At 47.2% G+C, this 24,206-nt stretch overlaps 1 protein-coding gene across 10 annotated transcripts; it reads left to right on the forward strand.

The window, feature by feature from the left end:
- Window positions 1–37: 37 nt before the first annotated feature.
- On the forward strand, window positions 38–21,313 carry TMEM98 (transmembrane protein 98). Of its 10 annotated transcripts, none has more exons than XM_084857219.1 (8): window positions 38–342; window positions 791–1,018; window positions 7,842–8,049; window positions 9,356–9,487; window positions 12,730–12,763; window positions 13,468–13,583; window positions 15,249–15,308; window positions 20,494–21,313. In XM_084857219.1, the coding sequence occupies exons 3-8, from the start codon at window positions 7,919–7,921 to the stop codon at window positions 20,699–20,701; spliced, it is 681 nt and encodes a 226-aa protein (XP_084713345.1). In that variant the 5' UTR covers window positions 38–342; window positions 791–1,018; window positions 7,842–7,918; the 3' UTR covers window positions 20,702–21,313. The 10 variants fall into 10 exon arrangements, with proteins under 10 accessions (XP_084713345.1, XP_084713342.1, XP_084713344.1 ...); XM_084857218.1 differs by having other exon boundaries at window positions 210–342; window positions 7,853–8,049; XM_084857216.1 differs by having other exon boundaries at window positions 77–1,018; window positions 7,853–8,049.
- The last annotated feature ends 2,893 nt before the right edge of the window (window positions 21,314–24,206 follow it).

Genomic DNA, 24,206 nt, shown 5'->3' on the forward strand with positions numbered 1-24,206 from the left:
TGCAAAATAAATTCCCATTGGTGCGGAATTTGCTTGTGGTGTTGGGTTGCAGCAGAAATGGTAGAGTTGCCTCTGTGATATGCTTCAGACACTTCTTCCTGGAAGGAAGCGTGAGCTCTGCATTCCAGCTGAACGTGCCCCCACCCCAAATCCTCCTGGCTTGGCCAGCCCACTTTCTAATCTCTTCCCTGTCCATCTAGCATCTGTTCAGTTTTATCCTGCTCAGGAATGCAGGCAGGACCTAGCTCACACGAAGGCTAAAAGGGCTGGCGTTGGCAAACCAGAGGCCCATCTTTGCTTCAGTGAAAGAAACTTGCTTGGTGGACTCGTGACAATTCCCAGGTAAATGCGAAGAGAAGAAATCTTTTTAGTACTCCTTACTGCTGCCGCTAAGCATTTCTGGTTTGCTTGGTGTGGTTCTTCATGTACATTAGAGTGCATTTCTATTCCATTTTGTTAAAGATCTGCTGGAAAGTGGTAGTCAATTTGTTTGTTTTTTTCATTTTGGGAGAGAAACTGCCAGAATTCAGTATTAATCCTCTTAAAGACCCAGACATTCCTCAGGCGATTCTAAGGAGGCCACTATTTGCTATGAGGGAGCTCTTGCTAAGGCAACATTCCTAAGCGAGGAGGAGGAGGAGGCAGCGGCGGCAGCAACTGAGAAAGCCTGCTCTCCTTCCACACTTCACTTTTTTTTCTTTAGGGTCTTTGGAGAAGGGTTTCTTGATGGTGGGTTTTACTGGCTTTGGTACCTCTCTTGGATGCTTTTCTTTTTCTGTTCTTGGTGGAGCTGCTGTACCCACAAGCAAAGATGAGCAAAAGAGATTCATTTTGAAAGCAAAGAAAAGAGATTGAGGAAGAAGAAAATAGCAGCGGATTCCTCAGTTAGACTCTGCAGACTTGGAACTTTTCATCAGCTGGAGAACTGAGCATGCTGAAAATTTTGTCTATTTCATGTTGGGGAAGGAACGTAAATTTATAACTGTTAATTAAAGCCGTGAAGACACACAAGGTGTAGGTGAGTAGGATTTCAAACAGCAGGGTTCCTTACCCCCTTTCTATTATATGCAGAATAAATTGTGCAAAATAAGGAAATCTGTCACTATTTGTTTAATGTGTCCAAGTTTTATACAAGGAGAACAGTTCGCTTTTTCCTGGTTCAGCATTTCTGTGTGTGCAGAATACATTCAGATCTGGATGTTACGGGTCAAACAAATACCTTATGAGCACGCATGAAGGATTCTCCCTGCCCTCCCGGTTTGGCACTGTAACCTCCCCCTCCCCAGAATGCTCCTGCGCACGCGTGCCCACGCGCCGCTGGAAGCCCAGTAGCTGCCTGGTCTCAGCGAGGCCAGAAGTGACTCAAGGAAGTGACTCTCACAGACCGTGCTCCTTGCACTGTTTGTTTTGGGTTGGGATGACAAGGGCAAAGGTCACCAGCGCCAAGCGGCTCTGCTGCTTTCATTCCACGGAAGTTCTGGCGGTGGCGGTGGCCGTATTCCTCAGATGCGAGGTGAGACTTTGTCATTTTGCTATGAACAAATAATTTCCCTGTTGGGTTTACTTGATTCACTTGATGACCCCCACCTGGTTCTGTTCCCTGTGCATTGTATAAACTACAGAAAGTGGAGCCCCCACGGGCTGGCTGCTTCTTAGCAGCTCAGAATCTGAGCCCCTTGGTGTGAGTCGTCAGTGTTTGGGTTCACGTGTGGCATTAACTGAAATCCAGCTGACATTTAGTAGCCCATTTGCAAATCTGACCATCTTTTTAAGTCCCCCAAAGAAATGAGATTTCAGTTTCACCACCTGCCCGTACTACTCAATCCATAAAAGGGAGGGAAACTATTTGCATTCATTCAGATCAGGCAGGGGAGGGGAACGTGTGGCCCTCCAGATGTTTTGGCCTACAATTCCCATCAGCCCTAGCCAGCATGGCCAATGGTGAGGAATGATGGGAATTATTAGCCAAAACATCTAGAGGGCCACAAGTTGTCCCCCTTTCACTGTAGGGTCCACCCTTTTAGGCGGTTAAGCCGAGGTGCACAGCATGTATTTTGACCCGTGCACTACCTAGTTACTGTAGGTGGTCTATGAATATAAAAACTGGCCGACCCTGTTCTTGAGCCTTCAGCGAAGGGCTGGGCAGAAGGAAGGCCTCTGGAGTCTGGACGTTTTGCACTTCAACTCCAAGAAGCTCCTGCAGGCCCAACCATTGGTCAGGAACGCTGGGAATTGAAGTCCAAAACTTCTGGAGATCTACTTTTTGCCCCACTCCTGCTTTAGCTACTGTTAAAAGCACTGCTACTTGGACTCTTTCAAAATTTGAGAATCCCTAATTCAAATATTAGGCTGGGGGCGGGGGTAGAAATTGTGATCCTTCCGGCTGATGTGCTTTAAGGACAAAGTAAGTCTTTATTATGCCATGCTGTTTGTAGATTTGGACCTAGGCCTCTTGGGCAAGCCCTGCTTGCAAGACCTTGGGTCCAAGTGCTGCATTGCTGAGATCTGCTCAAGTTTTGACCTAAAAGTTTAAGTTCTGCAACATTTCTTTAAGTTCTCCCAACAAGTGCCTAGTTTGCTAAATGAAAGCCATGGCAACAGGTTGGTCAGCTTTGCAAGCCGATGGCAGACTTGTGGGGCGATGCTGCAAAATGCAAGCCAATTAGCGTGCTGAAGAGCAGCTCAGTGTTTGTAAAAAAAGGTCACAGTTTCAACTCTTGACATCTCCAGTTAAACTGGATGACAGCGCAGAAAATGACTGAACCCCTGGACTGGAGAATTGCTGCTAGGCAGGGTTGCGGATGATGGTGCCGGACTAGGCACTCCCTTGTTGGCACTAAAGCCTGTGTCCTAACCCTATTCAAAATGGCATGTGATAAATTATTATTTATTACATTTCTATACCGCCCCATAGCTGAGGCTCTCTGGGTGATTTACAAAGATTAAAAAATCAAACATTAAATTCCAATAAAAAACATTAAAAGATACAGTATACAAGTTTAAAACCATTTACATAAAACACACAAAGACAACATGTATCTAAAAGCTACATCGAACAATCAGTCATAACCATAAGGGAAATCCAGGACTAATTAAAAACTCATCATATGCCGCCAAATGTCAGAGAAAAGTGACAGAGGCCCGCCTGGTGCCAGAAAGATAACAGTGTTGGCACCAGGCGGACCTCGTCAGGGAGATCATTCCACAGTTGGAGGCCACCACTGAGAAGGCCCTCTCTCTTGTTGCCACCTTCCGAGCATCCCTCAGAGGAGGCACCTGGAGGAGGACATTGGATGGTGAGCATAGACTACAGGTAGGTTCATGTCAGGAGAGGTGCTCCGTCAGGTATTGCAGTCCCAAGCCATGTAGGGCTTTATAGGTCAAAACCAGCACGTTGAATCGAGCTCTGAAGCATACGGGCAGCCAGTGCAAGTGGGCCAGAGTCGGTCTAATATGTTCGGACCTTCTAGTCCCTGTTATTAATCTGGCTGCTGCATTTTGCACAAGCTGCAGCTTCTGAACTGTCTTCAAAGGCAGCCCCATGTAGAGCACATTGCAATAATCTAACTTGGAGGTTCCCACAGCATAGACAACTGAAGCCAGGTTATCCTTGTTCAGACAGGGGCGTAGCTGGGCCACCAACCGAAGTTGGTAGAAGGCAGTCCATGCCACTGAGGCCACCTGAGCCACAAGTGACAAAGATGGCTCCAGAAGAACCCCCAAGCTATGACCCCATCCAGAACAGGTTGAACACCCTCCATCCGGTCAGAAAAACCACCTACTAAGAGCGTCTCCAGTCTTGTCTGGATTGAGCTTCAGTTTATCAGTCCTCATCCAGTCCATTGTTGCAGCCAGGCACAGATCTAGCACATCCACAGCCTCATCTGATGAAGATGAAATGGAGAACTAGACCTGCATGTCATCAGCTTACTGATGGCAACACACTCCAGAACTCCGGATGACCCCACCCAGTGGTTTCATGTAGATGCTGAATAGCATGGAGGACAAAACTGACCCATGTGGAACCCCATACTGGAGAATCCATGGGGCCAAGCAATGTTCCCCAAGCACCACCTTCTGGAGCCGACCCTCCAAGTAGGAGCTAAACCACTGCAAAGCAGTGCCTCCACTCCTAGCTCAGAGAGCTGTCCCAGATGGATACCGTGGTTGATGGCATTGAAAGCCACCAAGAAATCAAGGAGAATCAACAGGGTCACACTCCCCTTGTCTTTCACCCAACACACCCAACAAACAGTCAGGGCCAGAAATATTGGAACAAGGATAACTGTTTTGGCAGTTGGCCTCTGTACACCACCACATTGAAGTTGAAAGGAAACACACCCAGATGGGAGCGAAGTCAGGACTTACAGCTGTAATGCAAGGGGTTTGACAAAAGTGGGGCACTAACCATTCGGGAAGGACAGCCAGTGGCATACAAACACACCCATCGTTGCTGGCTCATAAGTAATGGAACAAACCAACATCATTTCAAACTTAAGGATCGCCTTTAATACCTGGAGGAAAATCCTTTGCAGTCAATGACTGCCTGAAGTCTGGAACCCATGGATATGACCCAATGCTGAGTTTCCTCCCTCGAGATGCTTTGCGAGGCCTTTACTGCAGCTGCCTTCAGCTGCTGCTTGTTTGTGGGTCTTTCTGCCTTCAGTCTTGTCTTCAGGAAGTGAAAAGCATGCTCTATTGGGTGCAGATCAGGTGACTGACTTGGCCATTGAAGAACATCCCACTTCTTTGCCTTGAGAAACTCTTGGGTAGCTTTTGCTGTATGTTTTGGGTTATTATCCATCTGCAATATGAAGCGGCATCCTATCGGTTTGGCAGCATTCGGCTGAATCTGAGCAGAAAGTATAGCCCTATACACTTCAGAATTCATCCTGCTGCTTTGATCAGCAGTCAGGTCATCAATAAGCACCAGTGACCCAGTTCCATTGGCAGCCATACATGCCCATGCCATAACACTGCCTCCACCATGTTTGACAGATGATGTGGTCTGCTTTGGATCATGAGCTGTTCCTTTCCTTCTCCATACTTTTCTCTTCCCATCATTCTGGTACAAGTTAATCTTGGTTTCATCAGTCCAAAGACTGGGCAGGCTTTTTTAGGTGTTTGCTGGCAAAGGCTAATCTGGCCTGTCTGTTCTTGAGCATTACCAGTGGTTTGCACCTTGTTGTAAAGCCTCTGTATTTACATTCATAAAGCCGTCTCTCGACTGCAGATGTTGACAATGACATGCCTACCTCCTCAAGAGCGTTCTTGACCTGGCTAGATGTTGTGAAAGGGTTCCTCTTCACCATGAGCAGCATTCTGCAGTCATCCACTGTAGTTGTCTTCCGTGGTCTTCCAGGCCTTTTGCTGCTGCTGAGCCTGCCAGTTAATTCCTTCTTTTTCAGGATGTTCCAAACCGTTGTGTTGGCCACTCCCACTGTTTCTGCTATCTCTCTGAGGGATTTATGTTGTTTCCTCAGCCTAATGATGGCCTCCTTCACTCGCATGGACACCTCTTTGGGCCTCATGTTGGGAGTTCCAGTGAACAGCTACCAAATGCAAATGTAACACTCAGAACCACCTCCAGGCCTTTTCTCTGCTTGATTGGTCATGGAGCACCCAGGAAACAGGCCACACCTGGCCATGCAGCTGCTTGTCAGCCATTCGTTCCATTACTTATGAGCCACCAATGATGGGGGTGTCTGTATGCCACTGGCTGTCCTTCCTGAATGGTTAGTGCCCCACTTTTGTCCAACCCCTTGAATTACAGCTGAAAGTCCTGACTTGGCTCCCATCTGGGTGTGTTTCCTTTCACCTTCAATGTGGTAGTGTACAGAGGCCAACTGCCAAAACAGTTATCCTTGTTCCAATATTTCTGGCCCTGACTGTAGGTCATCATACGGGGTGACCGAGGCTGTTTCTGTGCCCAAACCCGGCCTGAACCCTGCCTGAAATGGATCCAGATAATCACTCTCATCCAAGAGTGTCTGGGGCTGGCTTGCAACCACCTGCTCAAGGACCTTGCCCAGGAATGGAACAGCCACCAGCTTATCATTAGCAAGATTTTCCGGGTCTAGGGAAGATTTCTTCAGGACTGGTCTCACCACTGCCTCTTTCAGGCAGTCCAGGACCACTTCTTCTCACAAGGACGCATTAATCACCCCCCTGGCCCAGCGGGCTGTTCCCTCCCTGCTGTTTTTTATCAGCCAAGAGGTGCAAGGATCCAAAATGGAAGTGGTTGCATGAATCTGTCCATGCAACCACTTCCATATGAAATGTGTTTAACTCTTGAGGACAGAGAGTCTCTTGTGTTTATACACATGCGTGCACCCTTCTCATTTCATAAGTGGGGACAGCTGAACGTCTTCTGCTATTATTTGATTTATAGCACACCTTTTCACCAAAAAATGGTGCTAGCATGTAATAAAATCAATAAAACAAAAAGTTAATAAAACAATCATAAGAACAAATAAAAGCACAATAGAAATACCACAATAAACACAACAAACAGCACTCAACCTTTCAGCAACAGACCAGTTTCTATGCCCAAGGCCTGCTTGAATATCGTCTTTGCCTGCTGGTGGAAGGGCATCAGAGAGAGAGCCTGTCTAGCCTCCCTCAGCCTAGGAGCAGCCACTGAGAAAGGCCCTCTCTCGCATCCCCACCAAACATGCCTCATGGCAGTGGGACGAAGAGAAGGGCATTCCCAGAAAATCTTTAAAATGGGTTTATAACTAACATTTTCAAAAGGGGGTTATAACTAACTTAACTAACATTTTCAATTGTGCCTGGAAACAGAGCACTAGCCAGTGAAGCTGTGGTAACACGGGAGCCATGTATTCCCTGTAACTGGCCCGGTCAATAGTATGGCCACAGCATTCTGGACCAGCTGAAGTCCCGTCTCCTCACATATTCCATCTCCCAATCGGTGCCATGCATAGGCTTCTTTGCAGCAGTACTCCTTGGGGGATGATGTTGGATACAATTTGAAGGATGGGATAGTTGGAGGGCAGCAAAATCTTGGCCCATGCATCCAGCAGTGGGTATCATGCAATCCACCGACTGAGTCTTCTATAATAATTAGTGAACCACCTAGCACCTTTTGGTTGCAGATGACATAAAACTGGGTGGGACAGCTAATACCTTAGAAAACAGAAACAAAATTCAAAATGGTCTTGATAAGTTAAAAACACTGAGCAGAAAATAACAGGATGAAATTTAACAGATAAGCATAAAGTTATTTATTTAGGAAAGAGAAATAACATACACAGGTATAAGATGGGGGATACCTGGCTTGGCAATAGTATGTGAAAAGGATCTTGGAGTTGTAGTTGATCACAAGCTGAATATAAGTCAGCGGTGTAATGTGGCTGCAAAAAAGGCAAATGCAATTTTAGGTTGCACCGCTATTAAATCTCCAAAGGTTTCTGATTCCCAATAGTTTAAAAATTGTAAGTAAAACTGCAAGTATTTTTTTATATATATGTCAGGGCTGACCTTCCACTAATCACTTCTCTCTCACCCTCAGCATTCCTCATCTGCAAAATATGCGTATAAGTTGCTTGCTATCCAGTTCTAAAGTTTTGTGTTATAATCCCTGATCTGTAGTAACTCAGATGTAGATTTGTAACTATTTTTGCAGGCTCGTGGTTGGGGTAGAGTAGGTAATTTGCTCTACCCCCTGAATCATCATTTTGTATCTGGCTACTCAGCCACTATTTTATACCTGGCTCTGGTTGGAGGACCTCCGGATTCTAGTAAATGGCAAAATACATCCCTCAAGCCTAAAGTCTTCCTGCCCCCAGTGTGAGGCACCTCCTGGACCTCATTTTGCTCAGTTTCATTCTAGGTGGGGCTGCTTTGGAAGTGACCCAACGTGAGCTGTCCTCTGACACGAGGGCGCAGCGGGCCATCGATGGAGACCGTTGTGATGGTGGCCATTGGGGTGTTAGCGACCATCTTCCTGGCTTCTTTTGTGGCCCTGGTCGTTGTGTGTAGGCAGCGTTACTGCCGGCCTAAGGACTTCTTGAGCCATTATGATACCAGGTGAGCAGGGTCATTGACTTTTAGAAAAATATTTCTTATGATTCAGGTGACACACTCAACTGCCTGGAAGCTTCCCATCCAAAATACATTGTAGGAAGGTAAAGGAACTCTGTGCATTTTTACAGTTGTTGCCCATATGACAGAACTGAAACTTGATATAGAAAATGGCTTCCGGAAATCAGCGGCGGTGGTAAGCAAATGGATGCTGCATATGCCCAGAGGCTCTTCAGAGAAAGATTGTATATAAATATCTTGTATATAAGATCTGCATATAAAGCTGTAGGGAACCAGTGATTTTTATGAATAATAATTAATAAAAGACAGTTAGTCAAATGTTCTGCAATTAAGCCTTGGCCTCAAAACCAGCTAAGCCTGGCTGGTGGCTGAAGGCCTCTCAGAGGCATCCTCTCCTTCCATCTTCAGAGGGCTGCACAGCACTTGGCACATACGTTAAACAGATATAGAAATTACTATCTTTTTTATGAAGTGTTCGTATGGATCCCAGAGCTGGCATTAAAAACAGGTTCTGGAGCTATGGCCCAGATTAATTACAATGAAATCGCTTATTCTGTGGGAATGCCCAGGAGATTAGCTCACTATACTTTTGCAGAGAAATAGGAGGAGAGGGAAAGCGGACTTCTAAAAAACAACAAAAGAAGAGCAATAACCCTGTAAATCAGGAAAACCTGGACCATAACGGGGAGGATGGAGGAGAAGGCAGTCAGTGGCTCCTAGTTGTGAAGGCTGGATGTGCCACCTCCAGTAAGGGAGGCAGTGTGCCTCTGTGTACGTTGCCTGGGAACACAAGTGGGAGGCTGCCGCCGCCTTCGTACTCAGCCTGTCAGCTTTGCAGAGGCCTCTGCTTGGCTACTGTGGGAAACAGGATGCTGGATTACATGGACCCTTGGTCTGATCCAGCAGGGCTCTCCTTATGTTCTTAAGAAGTTGTAATAAATTAAGCAAAGTCATCATGGCTTCTGACTTTGAAATTTTAGAATTGTCAGTCTTTTTTTCTTTTGCCGGGCCCTGCTGCTGTCCCTTTAAAAGCAGATTGATATGCCGCTCGCTCATAGCAAGCGATGGTGCTTCTGTCCCAATAAAGCTTCCCTTCCGGATTCCTGTAGATGGAGTTGTGAATGGCACAAGAGTTGGCTGGGACATGCTTCTTCCTAATCAGCAGGCACTTGTACTGGATTTGCCTTAGCCATGCCTACCAAGCCTATTGCGAAAGGAGGGCCCAAGTAGGCCTATCGTGGCAAAAAATGCTGACCCTGGCCGTGGACCCCTTTTGCATTCCCCCCCTCAGGCCTATCGTTGACCTGATCGGCACCATGGAGACGCAGTCAGAACCATCAGAACTAGAACTGGATGACGTGGTGATAACGAACCCACATATTGAAGCGATCTTGGAGAACGAAGACTGGATTGAAGATGCTTCGTAAGTTGTGTCATGATGCCTCCTTCAAGCCATAATGCAGAACGGCCTTCTTATCTTCCTGCTGCCAGTGCCGCGAGCTTTAAGCACCACAAACATGCTTTGAGTCAGGGGTGGTGCTAGGTACTGACAAGATCTGGGGTTTAGGCCCATAGGACAAAAGAGGTGCACAGATCTGCATATGCTAAATTTCTATAATTTACATTTTATAGAAGGCAAATTAATTAACCTTTTGCTTGTTTTCAGGACAGAACTGTGCAATATCCCCAATTGTGCTTGGTTAAATCATACCCTCTATTTGCCCACACTTTTCCTTGGTCTTTCAGGCCCAAATCCAGATGGGTAGGATGGAGTGCCTAGGACCAGCAAAGAGCTGCTTGGCACCTTAAACATTTACCAATTAATTGCAAACTGAACACGGCACACTGGCAAGGGAGAGGGTGGGAATGTATTGTAGCTTTTAATTGCAAACTTACATAATTACTAGGGAGTAACCTCCATTAAATATAGTGGCATTTACTTCTGAGCAAATCCTCACTTGCGCTCCCGCCACTGCCACCCCATCACCAACAAGCACAACAGCACCAGACAGAGACCTCAGGACTGGAGGGCGTTGCTCTGCTGCTTCTGGTCCCTGGACCAGGTGAGGAGGCAAAGAGAGCCACCACCAAATATGGCTCCTCGTTTTATTTTCAGTGCTTTATTTTGGTAGTTTCTGGGATTCTAGAACACTTTTTTAAAACAGTTCTTGAGTTCTAATTTCTGGTAATCCTAAAATCTAGACCAAATGTTGCAATATTAAGTTTCTAGCAACCTCATCGTCATACAACTCTTAAAGTGCCAAAATGTGTAGTTGGATACCTTTATTAGGACCAACCAAAATTCCTAATAAAGGTATTGCTCAACTGTGCATTTTAGGTTTTTATTTCTCATGGACTAGCATGGCTACCTTTGTTTTTGGTTGTTTGTTTTTTAAATTACCAAAGTTATCAATCCCCAAGTTTCTCTCTTGATTCAGATATTGGAATTATCTTCAGGGTGGATAAGGCAAGTTGCAGCTCTGAGCACATTTACTAAGGAGTAAGACTCCAATCCCACATATACTTACCTGAGAGTATATCCCATTGAACTCAGTACAACTTACTTCTGAGTAAACATGTTTAGATTACACAGTAAATTTCCCCATCCTCAGAACTCTCTGTACCCCCAGTTGTTTCCCTACCCCATATAATTTCCTGTCCCACCTCAGCTACCTTTTACCACCCCACAGGTCTCTGTAGCCATGTCCGAGGCTGGCCCCAAAACATTTTGCTGCCTGAGGCAGAGAGCAGCAAATGGCACCTTCCCCCTCAGTCCAGGCACATAGTAGTATGCAGAGCCAGTGAAGTTGTTTCTGCCCCTGAGGCAAAAAAAATCCTACAAGCATCTCTCCCCTTCCCTGGCAGTGAAAATTTAATAATTAAATAAATAATGAATAATTTGTTGCTTTTTCATGACATCCCAAATCAACTATCTGAGGCAGCTCCCTCATGCTCTAAAGTGTGTGTGTGTGTGTGTGTGTGTGTGTGTGTGTGTCTTTAAAGGACCCTGTCTCCCAAGGACACCCCTATTTGTAAAAAGGGATATATGGACAGAGGAAAGGAGGGCATTTGATTTCAGAAAAAAAACCTTTAGGCAGAAAGATTCAAAGGAGGCAGCATGAAAGAAGTATATGTCAGCAAAAAGCCAGATGACCCAGGGGGGTCAAATGCAACAGAAATGGTCCCCTTTCTTTCAGCAAGTGCCATTTTTCTCCAGTTACATGAAAAGCAACATCTTTCAAAATAACTTTCTGTATAGTGGAATCTGTGAGTCTTTAAGATGCCACAAAGCATTGTGGCTTTTGAACACAAAACAGCAAAAAGCTCCTATCCCGCTCCCACACCTTTCTCTAGCCTAGTGCAAACTGCAGATGCCAATGAGGACCAGGCACCCACAAGAATCTGGCCACATGGATCATGCAAGAAGTTGTGCACCCCATAAAGATGATTGCAGAGCCAAGGAGTTCCAGACACACTCAAGTTGCCCAGTAGCGATTGGCTGGGTAGGTCTCTGCAGAGTCAGGCATACTCTGGGAAAGCCGAGTGACGGTGAGGCTGTTAGGCAATTTTGGACTCTGAGCTTAATGAAAATAATGAGCAGTCTGTGGAAGGAAAGGTGTCAATCTCCCCTCTAAGACTGATGCCTTCATGCTACACTCCCTATTAATGTGCTAAGGGTCTCCTAGTAAGGCTACTGAATTCAGAGGGAAAAAGCAGGCTTGTATTAAGGAAGATGATGGCAATTGGGAAAGTTCTAAAGATGCGGGTCACTGTTCAAAAAATCTGGGAAACCATGCCTAGGTGAGCCCTTCTGTAACACTGTCCATCCTTTAAGTGCTTAGTGTTGGGGTATCAAACACAAATGGGCTGGTAGACTGAACTCTCCTCTTGGCAAATGTCCCAGGGCCACAACCTTAGTTTTTCACCAAAAAATAACTGGTTTTGATCGAGAAAAATGAGTAGTAGGATGAGTAATTAGCTTCTAAGAATACCCCTTGTCATCCAGCCCCAGCGTGCCACTACTCCACTCCTAGTATGCCACAATCCCCTTAATCGCTACTAATTTAAATGGAATGGTAAATAAGATGATGCTAAAGAAGTCAATCCCAATTCTGAGGCTGATTCAGTAATCTGTGCAGAGTGCAATTGTATGAGTGCTGTAGGTTGCAATGGGAACCCAAGGGACTGAGAAGGCTTCTGGGCCTTATTAGGATGACCCTTCTTCAGTTCTTTATAGCATGGGACATGCACATTGCCCGTTCTCTGTCTTGTGTGTTGTCGCCGACTCAAGCCATAGGCTAAGCTGCTGTGGTATCATGGAATGTTCATTTACATTTTTACTTTTCACAGGAAAATGTCAGCAATGAGGTGCTGGAAAACAGTGCTACTTGTGTGAGGGGAGGGAAGGAAGCAATCAATTTGGCTGGGAACAAAATGTCATGCAGGGCTCTAGGGAAAGTTGGACCTGTGTGCTTTGGGCAAGGAGGTCGAAGGCTGGGAAGCAGAGTCATGGGAAGAGAGTCCAAATGCAAGTGAGTATAAATTGACTGCAAAAGTGGAGGAGTGTTGCAACAGGGAAGGCATGGATAGGTCTTTCAAGTAGTATCTGCTAAAATGCCACATCATTTCCCTAACTTGCTGCTGCCCTTTTTCTTTCTCTCTCAGGGGCCTGGTATCCCACTGCATTGCTATCCTAAAGGTAAATCCTTAGTTTTTAGAAATCCCAATGTGAGCATGTCAACCCCAAAGAGGGGTCATGTTTCCTGGGAGGAGCAGGAAGCTGTATATAAGAAAAGCATGGTTAAGCGAGCAGTTACTGAGCTCGTACAGCAAGCAACACTGGGCCTGTTCAGGCGCTCATGGGGGGATGGTAACTACGGGGATGCGGGGAGAGTGTAACCATGACATGTGTGCCTGTCACATGACTGGGAACCATGCAGCGCTGTGTGGCTCCCGTAAACACCCCCTCCGTAGTTACCCTAACCACCCTCCTGCTGCTGCCATCAGTGATCCCAGCAGCCCTCACACTGCAAAAAACACACATGCCAGCCACTCCAGCTGTCGCGAAGTGCCAGCGACCATAGAGAAAGTCCATGCTGGCTAGAGTGTTGCCAGAAATATGGGGCGCTCTAGGCCATCATCTCTATGGTTGTGGCCTGTACACCAACCGGTGCCCATTTTAACCACTGGGGAGACAACACATGTAATGGTAAGGCACCCTAGGGCCCCTTAACCCTGCTGCAGGGAGTGGTTAGCTGGGTGGTTTTGGAACCATGGTTAGTGGGCTTTTCTCCCCCTCCCCCACGACATGCTAAGCCTCCCTGATCTATGCAAATTCCCTAACTGTCATGACTTAGTGTGACGTCTGAACAGGTGCACTGACTTGCATCATTCTTTGGACAGATCTGCCACACTCTCACAGAGAAGCTTGTTGCCATGACAATGGGTTCAGGAGCCCAGATGAAGTCTCCCGCAAGCCTGAGCGACATCATTGTGGTTGCCAAGCGAATCAGCCCCAGGTGAGAGTTGTCAGGGGCCAATGCCAAGTTGGTGGAAGGGATGAGAGCAGCCTTCCCCAACCTGGAGCCCTCCTGATGTGTTAAATAAGAATTCTCATCATCCTCAGTCAGCATGGCCATTGATGGCAGTTGGGTGTGGCCCAACACATCTGGAAAGCCCCAGGTTGGGGAAGTCTGGATTCAAGGGTGGGCTAGGCAATGGCTCTGGCATCCAAGGAGGGTCTGAGGAAAGGGACCGTGTTGAGTTGGGTGACTGCCCAGGTCAGGGTGAAAGCTTCTGCATGTATCACATAAGCAATTGTGAATAAGAACATGCAGCACTGGCACCATGTTGCTGCCTGAGGTGAAGGGTAAGGTCCCTCCCAGACTGGCAGTAATTGTTACTTCATAACTGAGGATGGGATAGTGTCCTCCACTGCACCTATTTTTCTGACATTTGGCAGGTGTAATCCCCTCCTGAGGAGCAACTATTCCTGCAGATATCATCTAGTTCTGACCAAGAGAAAAAAGTTATGTGGATTTCCCATGGTAGTCAATGGGAAGCACAAAGCATCAGATTTTCCAACCTCTGCTCAGGTTCAGTATTGAGTCGAAGCAGACTGACTCTGAATTGGTCCAAGCAGAAGCAGGCTGTTTTCCAAAGCAGGGCCTAAGCCAAGATCAGTGGGGGGATGTGGAATCTGTGCACATGCCAAATAAATACGTGTGTGTGTGTATAGGCATAAATTAAAAGATTCATTGAAAAAATAGCACACCGGTAAGATGGTGCTGACAAGAAAGGTAATCATGAAAGTTTCCCAAAGTGTCACTGTATGGTGATAGCCTCACCCACCTGTTGGATCGCTGTACACATCAAAACCATGCCTTAAAAAAAATGAAATAGTGCTAGGTGAGCTACCCCTGTGTAGATTGTGCTATTACACTGTTCTTCCCCCAAAAGTCAGTTTTTCTGCAGTGTGGGGGAAAAAAGCAGAATAAAGGAAACACAAGAGAATCACAATTTGATGTAGGCAACTAATTATCGTTTAATTTGGGGTTGTTTAACCCATGAATAACCCATAGTGCTTGGGTTCACATGTCATGGAGCAACCTACAGTCAGACCAAGTGGAAGTTGCATATTTAAAGAGACAACAGCATGTGAACTGGCAAATTGTGGGTTAATTAGCATACAAACTGGGTCATAGACAGTGAGCCAGCTCACGCAACACGACAGCCCATGAGGTAAACAACCCCCGGGCTGTCAGGGATAAGTGGGAGGGAGCGGATGCTCTGCCTGCAGTGCACCTGCCACTTCCACTTTTACTCAGCAACCCATGATCAGCTCCTTCATGAGTTGCTGAGTGTGTTGTCCAAACCTGGACAAACCATGGGTTAACTGCTGGGTTGTTTAACCTCTAACCCAGGTTTGGACAACGTGCTCAGCAACTTACAAAGGAGCCAGTTGTGGGTTGCTCAGTAAAAGCAGAAACGGGGTGCGTGCTGCAGGCAGCGGGCCCCCTGTCCCTCTTGTCCCCAACAGCCCACGTGATGTTGAGCAAGCCTGGCCAGCCTCTCTCTTCCCACACGCCCTCCCCGGCTTTCTTAATTTGCCCCTAGGCCTTTATTCACATGCCACTTAAATTAGCAAGAGCCATCTCTTCCCCCTATTATGTTTTTCCTTTCAGGGTGGATGATGTGGTCCGATCCATGTACCCACCATTGGACCCCAAACTTTTGGATGCCAGGTGAGTAGGCTACGTTTGGGGAGCTGGGCTGCTCCCACACGGCCCTAGCGGATAATGCGAATTGCAGGACTCCCAGCAGTGGTTGTACATCCAGGCCTTCTAGTGCCGTATTCATTCCAACAGTTACTTCAGTGTAGAACACTTTTAAACTCTAATTCTGTTTTTAATAAGAGAGGAGCTAAAGCAAGGAGGGGAGAGGAGTGTGTTTTCCTCATTGAAAAGGGCTACATGCTGTTATACATTGTGCACTCCACTTCTGGGGTTCCTGCGCTTACTCATGGTTCCATTTCCTTCGAAGGAGATCACTGGAGACACCTGGCGTTGCCATTATGTAAGGTTTATTTGCAAATATATGCAGGCTGAGCTTAAGATAAGCGCTGGTAGTTTTAACACTTCCACAGATACCTGCTCCCCATCAGCTGTTTAGGCAACCCAGAGCCCCCGTAGGATTTCTTGCAGAGAGCAAGCCAACTCTTTGCCTCCTTTTCAGATCCAGGGTGTCTACATTAAGAAAAAAAACCCGTGAAAAAATCCTTTCCGGAGTTTCCTGCTTTCGGTTTCTTTGTGGAATTAGGAGGGGCTTCTTTACACAGCAGCCACATGGTTTGAACACAGCAGCCACATGGTTTGAACTGAGGGACTGCCTCCCTCCCTCCCTCCCTCCCTCCGTGGCATGTGTGCAGAGGAGGGCGGGGGAGTCTTGTTTTCGTAGCTTAAGTTCTGCTGTACTGTTTTATCACAGCCCCCAGGAAACCTCTGACTTACTTCTGAGTAGACATAAAATGTAAGATTGTACTGTATGTCTGCAACCCTTGGCACGCTTATGTGGGAGTAAGCCCCGTTGAACTCAGTGGGACTTACTTCTGAGTAGACATAAGATCACCCTGTAAGTCTGCAACCCTCGGCACATTTACTTGGGAGTAAGCCCCACTGAACTTAATAGGGTGCTCTGAAGCAACAGGGGACATTGCTTCTGAGCTTGGTGAGGAGGCATCATTGCAGTGTGGCATTTGACCCTCTTCTCCCTCCAATTCAGAAATGCAGATGCAGGAGTCACAATCAGCAGGCAATTCTTGCCCTGATGCCTGTCAAATCTGCTCAGGTCTCCTTCCATGCAACCCCGCTCCCATCCTCAATGCCTTTGTCATCCTGACCACGCCCCCAACAACTGAAAACAAATGCCCACAGCAGGCAGACACAGCGGTTTCTTCTGCTACTGGAGAATTTCACAGGGACTTTATGGAGCTCCTGTTCTGCGGGCTGGAAAATATACCACATTTTTTGCATTTGGGGAAAACACAAGATAGGCTGGGGGAAATTGCGGGAGGTGCCTTGGACGGTAACAGCGTCATGTAAAGAGCCTGCAAACTTCCAAGAGAGAGCCATCTCAACAGCAGGAGCGCCATAACCTCCCCATGGAATTCTCCAATAGCAGAAGAAACCGCTGTGTCTGCCTGCTGTGGACATTTGTTTTCAGTTGTTGGGGGCGTGGTTAAGATGACAAAGGCATTGAGGATGGGAGCAGGGTTGCAGGGAAGGAGACCTGAGCAGGATAAAAACTCCGTGTGATGAGGCCCCAGTTTCAGCACAGACTGATCTCCTGCTATTCACAAAGATCTTATCTCCCCCCTCCCCTGAGCTTAGTAGGACAAAAGGAGGAGTCATCAACCCCCATCGCCTAATCTTGTCCCATCCCAGCTCCCATTAAAACATCAACAGAACAGTTACTGCCTATCAACTGCCTATAGTCCAGTCTTTGAGAGGGGTTGCCTCAGGCATCTGTACTGATGATAGCTCTAGAATCAAGAACTACAGAGTTAGTGGGTGGGATCCTGGATATCTTTGCAATCAGAAGTACTGGGTTGAAAGGGACCCCTGGGAGGTCACTTAGACTGAACCCAAACACATGAACAATACAGTTATTCCTGAACTGTTGATTCATGAGAAAGTGAATAGAATAACGACTCCCTTGATGTTCCAGGGATCTTCTCTAGAAAGCAGAGCGTTCATTGGCTGACTGTTGTAGAGCTTCACTGAATGCCTTGCAGGAGAAAAGTGGGGAATGAGTGTGCATGCAAAATGTGTGTGATCTGCACTAAGCTCAAGTGCTTGCTCCTGAAACACCCTACAGAAGGACTTAACGTCATTTGCCTTGTTCCTGTAACTCCATCCTAACACAGATCTTTTTGCTGGCGCAACTCACAGGAAGGCATTCTCATGAACAAAGGTGAAACAGAGCTCAGCCTTAAACAAAGTACCTAATACTGTTTTCTTCTGAATGTAGTGTAGATACTTCTGCAGAGGCTCATGCCTTACTACTTTGTTATTCCCACATGCTTAGTGTATAATTCCCAGTTGTTCTTTACAAGGCATTATCACATCCAGTGGGGGCATGAAGATCTACTACAGCAGCCTTCCCCAGCCTGGTACAGTCCAAAACATGTGGAAGGCAGCTCTCATCATCTCTGACCCTTGCTCATGCTGGCAGGAGTTGATGGGAGTTGTAGTCTAGGTACCAGGTTGAAGATGGCTGTACTACAGTATTCTCTTCTTTTGTTTACTCCACCATTCTCTGTGGTAGAGAGAGACAATCTTAGGCATAGAGAGCCTTTCTCTTGTAAAACGTGCATGAAAACCACTTAGAAACATTATTAAGTGTATTTTTACATCACCTCTTTGCTCAAGGCGATGTACAATTAAAAACAATAAAAGAATAAAATACAAATCTACAAAAATGAAACAGGCAATCAATACAATGAAATCAAGGATCATTAAAAACTAACGAGTGGCATTAACTGTGAATTAAAGGCTGGGTTGGACAAAGTTGTCTTAATCAGCCGTCTGAAGGACAGTAGGGACAGAGCCTCGCCTTGCTTTGCGCCGCTGCCTGCTCCTACGCAGCATGAAATGCATGGCAGGGTCAACCACACGTTTCCTGGGATACTGATGTTTTCTGTTTTTAATTTCTTTAACATTCATCAGTGTTATTGTACTGAGCAGTGGATTTGACTGGGCAGGGGGCGCTGAGGGGACAATTTAACTGGAATGATCATGATTGAAACCTGAGAGGGATGTTTTGATTGGGAGAATTTTGGCTGGAAATCCAAACCAGCCTCAATCCAACCCACAACAAAGGGGAAGTAGCACTGGTTTGCACTGCAGGCTTGTTCCAGGCGTCTTGTTCAGCTTCAGCCTTACTCCTTACCTGCAGTGTTGGGATAACATCACTGGACTATACCGCTGTTGTATCTAATCACCAGGGTTCAGTCTGATTCCCAACCTGCAATGTAGGGACATCAGCACTTGGACTACATTACAGGGCTGCTGTATGCTAGCTCCAGCCTAACCCCCATCCTACAATAGGGATATAATAACACTGGACCACATTGCATGATTGTTGCTGTAAACAACTTTATCTGAGCCTCAGCCTGACCTCCAACCTGCAATATTAGCGTGCATCACACAGCAATGCCATCTCAGCCACACAAGCACCCCAACCTCACTGCACATATTATGAATTGCAACGGGTGGGAGTAAAAGAAACATGAAAATTTAGCAGGACTGTGCAGAGTATGAACTGCAAAAAAGGTGAGGAGGAATCATGGAAACCCAGCAGGAATGTCCCAACTATAGATCATGAATTACAAAAGGGAGGCAGGAAAGAAATAATGTTGGAAAACCTAGCAGAAATATAGACATTATAGATCAGGGATGGACAAGTTGGGTGGATCTGGGGGCAAATTCCCAACGCTGGAACCCATTGAGAGCCGTACCCCTCCCCACTGCTGCCAAGACAGCCAATTTTACCCCTGAAATTTAGCAGTGTGGCAGTAGCAATAGAAAAGGGGTGATTTTCCTTTAGAACAGGTTGTGAGCTCCCCGCATGCCTTGTTTCAAAGCACAATTGTGTTTTTGCCCTAGCACCACCAAACTGCAGCAGTGGAGGCTGCCCAAAAGCCAGGGGTGCCTGCAGCCCATGAGCTGCATGGCGCTCACCCCCACTATAGATGATGGGTTGCAAAAGGGGAGGGAGAGAAATAATAATGGAAACCCTGAATTACAAAAGCAGGGGCGTGGGATCATGGAAAACCCAGCAGGGGCAAGTGAGATTATGCAGACAAAAGTTAACATATTCAAACATTATCTAACAGCAGTGGGTGAGTCTGTTTGTTTGAACATTGCCTTGTCATTCCTTGCCATTTGATTTCTGTTTGATCTTGTTTGTCATACTGTGCGACAGCAGCAGCTCCTGCAGCCTGCAACCGGGCTCCTTCCAGAGTCTCTCTTCTCTGCTGGCTGCTCGGCCGTACTGCAGTTTGGCTACATAGTGGCCCCAGGCACAAGAGCAATCACAGACCGGGGTGAGGGGGGAGAAGAAGTTGCTCCGACAAGGAAAAAATATGCCATTTCTTAATGAGGTGAGGGAGAGGAGGAGAGACCTGGTCCTGTCATCCCACATTTTGTCAGCTACGACCAAGGCAGACAAGCTGGTAAGGGCAGCTGCAACGAGCCAGCAGGTGGGCAGTTGGGTGCCACCGCCAGCACAAAACAGAACAACACCGGGGACCAGAAACAAGGAGCAGCCAGACTACCACAGTGCCCCGGGGGCACCTGGGGTGGCCGTTCTGCTCCCTGGGGAGGGGATTTCGCAACCAGGATACTTCTGTGCCAAAGGCCCGCTTTTGTGTGCCTACCAACCGCTCCTCTGTAGGAGGTGGGACATGCAGCAGGGCCTCAGATGATGACCCCAGGGTATGGGCAGGCAGACAAGATCTCTCCTCCCTCTTCTCTTCTGCTGGCTTATTCCGTCTCCGTTGCCCCATCTCCCCAGCGTTGACACTTAAGACAGTTCGCCTTCCTCTCAGGAGAGTATGTACATGTGGCCCCTTTTCACTCGGATCTCATTCTCGTGGGCGTGCTCACATTCTGTCATCTCTGTTGTGCTGTGGAAGTTTCTCCTAGAGGCACTCCTACAGTGTTGGGGACATGCAAGGGGTTCGAGAAACAGAGCATGTTCTAGGGGAGGCCGCCTGTGACCCTACTCTAATTGGCATAATTGCCCTGTAATTAGTTTGTGCAAATGTGGCCTTAATAAATGAGCTCATCAGCTGACATCTGAAGGTGAGAAGATTGGATGGGAGGGGCCCAGCTTTACCCCCATTTTACCACCCCCATTCCTTTCTAGGACCACAGCATTGCTGCTGTCTGTGAGCCATTTGGTCTTGATTACCCGAAATGCCTGCCACTCTCCCGGCCGCATGGACTGGATTGACCAATCGCTGTCCGCAGCAGAGGAGCACATGGCTGTACTGCGCGAGGCGGCCCTTGCCTCTGAGCCGGAGCGTGCTGCACCCAGCACTGAGAGCTCCCAGCAGGAGCAGTCTGCAATTTGAGAGAGAAATGTGAGGCCTGGCGCTCATCTGACCCACCCTCACCTATCACCACTGACGTAAATGCAAAGCCTGCTGCAGAGCAGTTTGGCTGAACGGTGAGCATCCCAGGCGGGGATCTCCACTCTGTTGCCGCTTTGTTCCGCTCTCTGGCATGTGGAGCCGTGACACAGAGACCGCTGCAGTGCTGTTGGAGCCGTTTCTTCGTAATGATAATAATTTAGTTGTGGGAATTGTTATATAAATAAAGCCAGAAAAAGGGGTTGTATTGAATTCTGAAAATCATATGCATAGGTAAGAGCGACTTCAGGTTAGAGATATATGAATCTTTCCATTTCTTGTTCCTCATTTTTCCAAATGTAAGTCCATTCCATCCCTTTTCTGTATGAGTTCATGGATTTATTTAAAAGTCTACATTTGTACTAATATATGTGTTTTTGCAAACTTTTTTCTCTAATAATGGATTTTTGTGCATTTTCACTAATATACACATTTTTGTGCACACTTCCCTAATATCTGTATGTATGTACACATTTTGTACCCAATTGTACAGAACTTCGGTTATTATGGTAAATAAAGTATGGTAAATAAAATAAATAACAATTTTTTGTTTGGAGAACTGCTTCACAAAATTCAGAGAGATGCAAATTCCAAAGGATAGATGCATTTGGTTTGCATATTGGTTCAGGAAGTGCAAATTAGATCAATTCGCATTAAAATGTGAACTGAGTGAATTTCTCCTCCATCTCTAGGTATGTCCAAGGGTGAACAGGTACCTAGTGGGATTTTTGGCTCTATATCGCATAAGAATGTAAGAAGAGCCCTGCTGGATCAGACCAAGGGTCCATCTAGTCCAGCATTTTGTTCACACAGTGGCTGACCAGCTGCCAACCAGGAACCCACAAGCAGGGCATGAGTGCAACAGCACCCTCCCACCAGCAACTGGTGTACATAGGCTCACTGCCTCTGGTATTGGAGGTAGCACATAGCCATCAAGACTAGTAGACCTTGATAGTCTGTCCCTCCAAGAATTTGTCTAACCCCCTTTTAAAGCCATCCAAATTGGATAGAAGTCCAAGTAAACCATGGACTTGTTTACTTAATAGCACACAGCCATGCTATTATCACAAGCTTTTGAAAGTATCCTTGGATGCATGGAATGCAGAACTAGGTATGTAGTTCTTTTGATTCTGGTCTGTGACCCGAATATTTTATTTATATATTTTGACCCACCTACAGTCTAAACTTAAGATTGTAGAGGGACTGTCTGTTCCAGTAAAGTGTGCACAGTACCAGCTTGAATTTGAAATGGTTTTTCAGTGTTTAAACATAAGCAGCTAATTTTGCCCAATCTCACTCCAAATTGGTTTTATATAAATTTAGGGATGTACGAAAGTCACTTACCTTTCGCGGATTATGTTAGTGGTGGGGGGGGAGGTGTTCCGTCCCTCCCCCCGGAATCCTCGACGGGGGGGAGGCGCTCCATTCCTCCCCCCCAGAATCCTCTGCAGACAGCTGTGCTCCGCGGCAGCTCCGCGGAGCAGCCAGCCAGGCCCAGCCAGGCCAAAGCTGTCCGCAGCCGGATTTCCAGCCGCAGATGGCTCGGCGGGGGGGACGCGTACGCAAATGGCGGCGGCTATGACCGCCACCATTTGCGTTCCTTATTTTTGCCATCTTAATCTACGTAAATATTTACGTAGACTAAGACGGCCCAAAATAAGGAACGCAAATGGCGGCGGCTGTAGCCACCGCCATTTGCGTACACTTTTTTTTTTTTTACCCAGTCGTTTTAGGCTACGTAAGTTTTTACATAGCCTAAAACGTCTGGGTAAAAAAACCAAACAAATGCGTACGCAAATGGCGGCGGCCGTAGCTGCCGCCATTTGTGTACGCCTTATTTTTTTTTTTTACCCAGACGTTTTAGGGTACGTAAAAACTTACATAGCCTATCACGTCTCTGTAAAAACAAACCAAAAAAAACTGCAAATGGCATTGGTAGCAGCTGGTCGGAAGACCAGCTGGAGCCGCCGCCGGAGCCGCCACCACCCAGAAGATCTGCCCCAGGTAAGTCTCGTCCCGGGGGGGATCGGTGGGGGGGCAGGCTGTTCCGCCACAGATTTCAGGGGGCCGAATGCACTGGCATTCGGCCTCACTGAGATCCATGGCAGAATTCTCTGCCATCCCTATATAAATTGCAAGAGATTTTTGCTCACATGTAAAACTGCTGTCAGCATTTTTTCACTTTAGGATGTCGTCTACAGCAGCGGTCCCCAACCTTTTTGGCACCAGGGACCAGTCTCGTGGAAGACAATTTTTCCACGGACCGAGAGGGGGTGTTCGCTGGCAGACTTCCGGCCGCTGAGACGCAAATGGCGTCTGCATAGCGGATGCCATTTGCGTCCCTATTCTTTGCAGCAATCGGCTACGTAAAAATTTACATAGCCTATTATATGAAGAACAGGAACGCAAATGGCATCCGCTGTGTGGATGCCATTTGTGTCCCAGTGGCCAGAAGTCCGCCAGCAGCCAGCCGGCAGCTCCCTGGACTCACCGCAGAGCTGGCCGGGGCTGGCGAGGACTCCGGGGGGGGGAAGGGACGGATCGCCTCATCCTCGCGGACCCAAGGCGAGGAGGTTTTGCACACCCCTGCGGCCTGGTTGCTAACAGGCCACGGACTGGTACTGGTCCGCGGCCCGGGGGTTGGGGACCCCTGGTCTACAGAACTTCAGATGAGCCTTCCTCAACCTGATATCCTCAGATTTTGGGCTACAACTTCCATTAGCCCATCCATTATTCTCAATTGTTGGGGACTATGAGAGTTGTAGTCCAAAAAACTGGAGGGCGCCAGCTTGGGGAAGGCAGCTTTAGACTGACGGCCCTTCAGCCGATTCTCCCCCCCTCCAATGTCTTCTCCTTCTATCCGTGCTTAAAGCTATTTCCAGTCCTTTAAAAAAAATATCTTGGCTTAATCCCAGAGCCAGGCCAAGATATTTTGATGCCTGAGGTGAAACAATAAATGATGGCTCCTCTCCCCACCCACAAGGTGTATAGTACCCAAGGCTGGCCAAGTTGTTTTGGCACGAGGCAGAACATCCCTCAAGTACCACTTCCTGGGAGTAAAAAGGAAAAATAATGGAATAAGTAACCATTTGCTGTCCTTTGCTGACACCCAAAATCAGCCACCTGAAGTGGCCACCCCACATTGGCTAATAACACAGCTGGCTCTGGAATTCCACCCCCCAGCCCTGTCCATGCCTGATTCTAAAAGGAGAGGTGGAAGCAAGAGTGTGGAACCGCAGGCCCAGGGGTCACAGCAGCCCTGCCTGGGATCCCAATCCAGCCCTGTGGGCTCCTATTCCTCCTACCACTCCCAGTCTGGTGGTTTCCTAGCTTTTGTGCTGGTTTTCCCCATTCTGAAATGTTGTGCTGCCGTTCCTAAGGCAGCAACAGCTCCTGGCAGTCACAGCTTTAGGCTAAAATATGCGGATATTTGGGGTACTGATCATTT

This window comes from Heloderma suspectum, chromosome 5, assembly GCF_057233095.1.
Source record: "Heloderma suspectum isolate Gila_16-S chromosome 5, 16-S_ref, whole genome shotgun sequence".
Lineage (NCBI taxonomy): Eukaryota > Metazoa > Chordata > Lepidosauria > Squamata > Helodermatidae > Heloderma > Heloderma suspectum.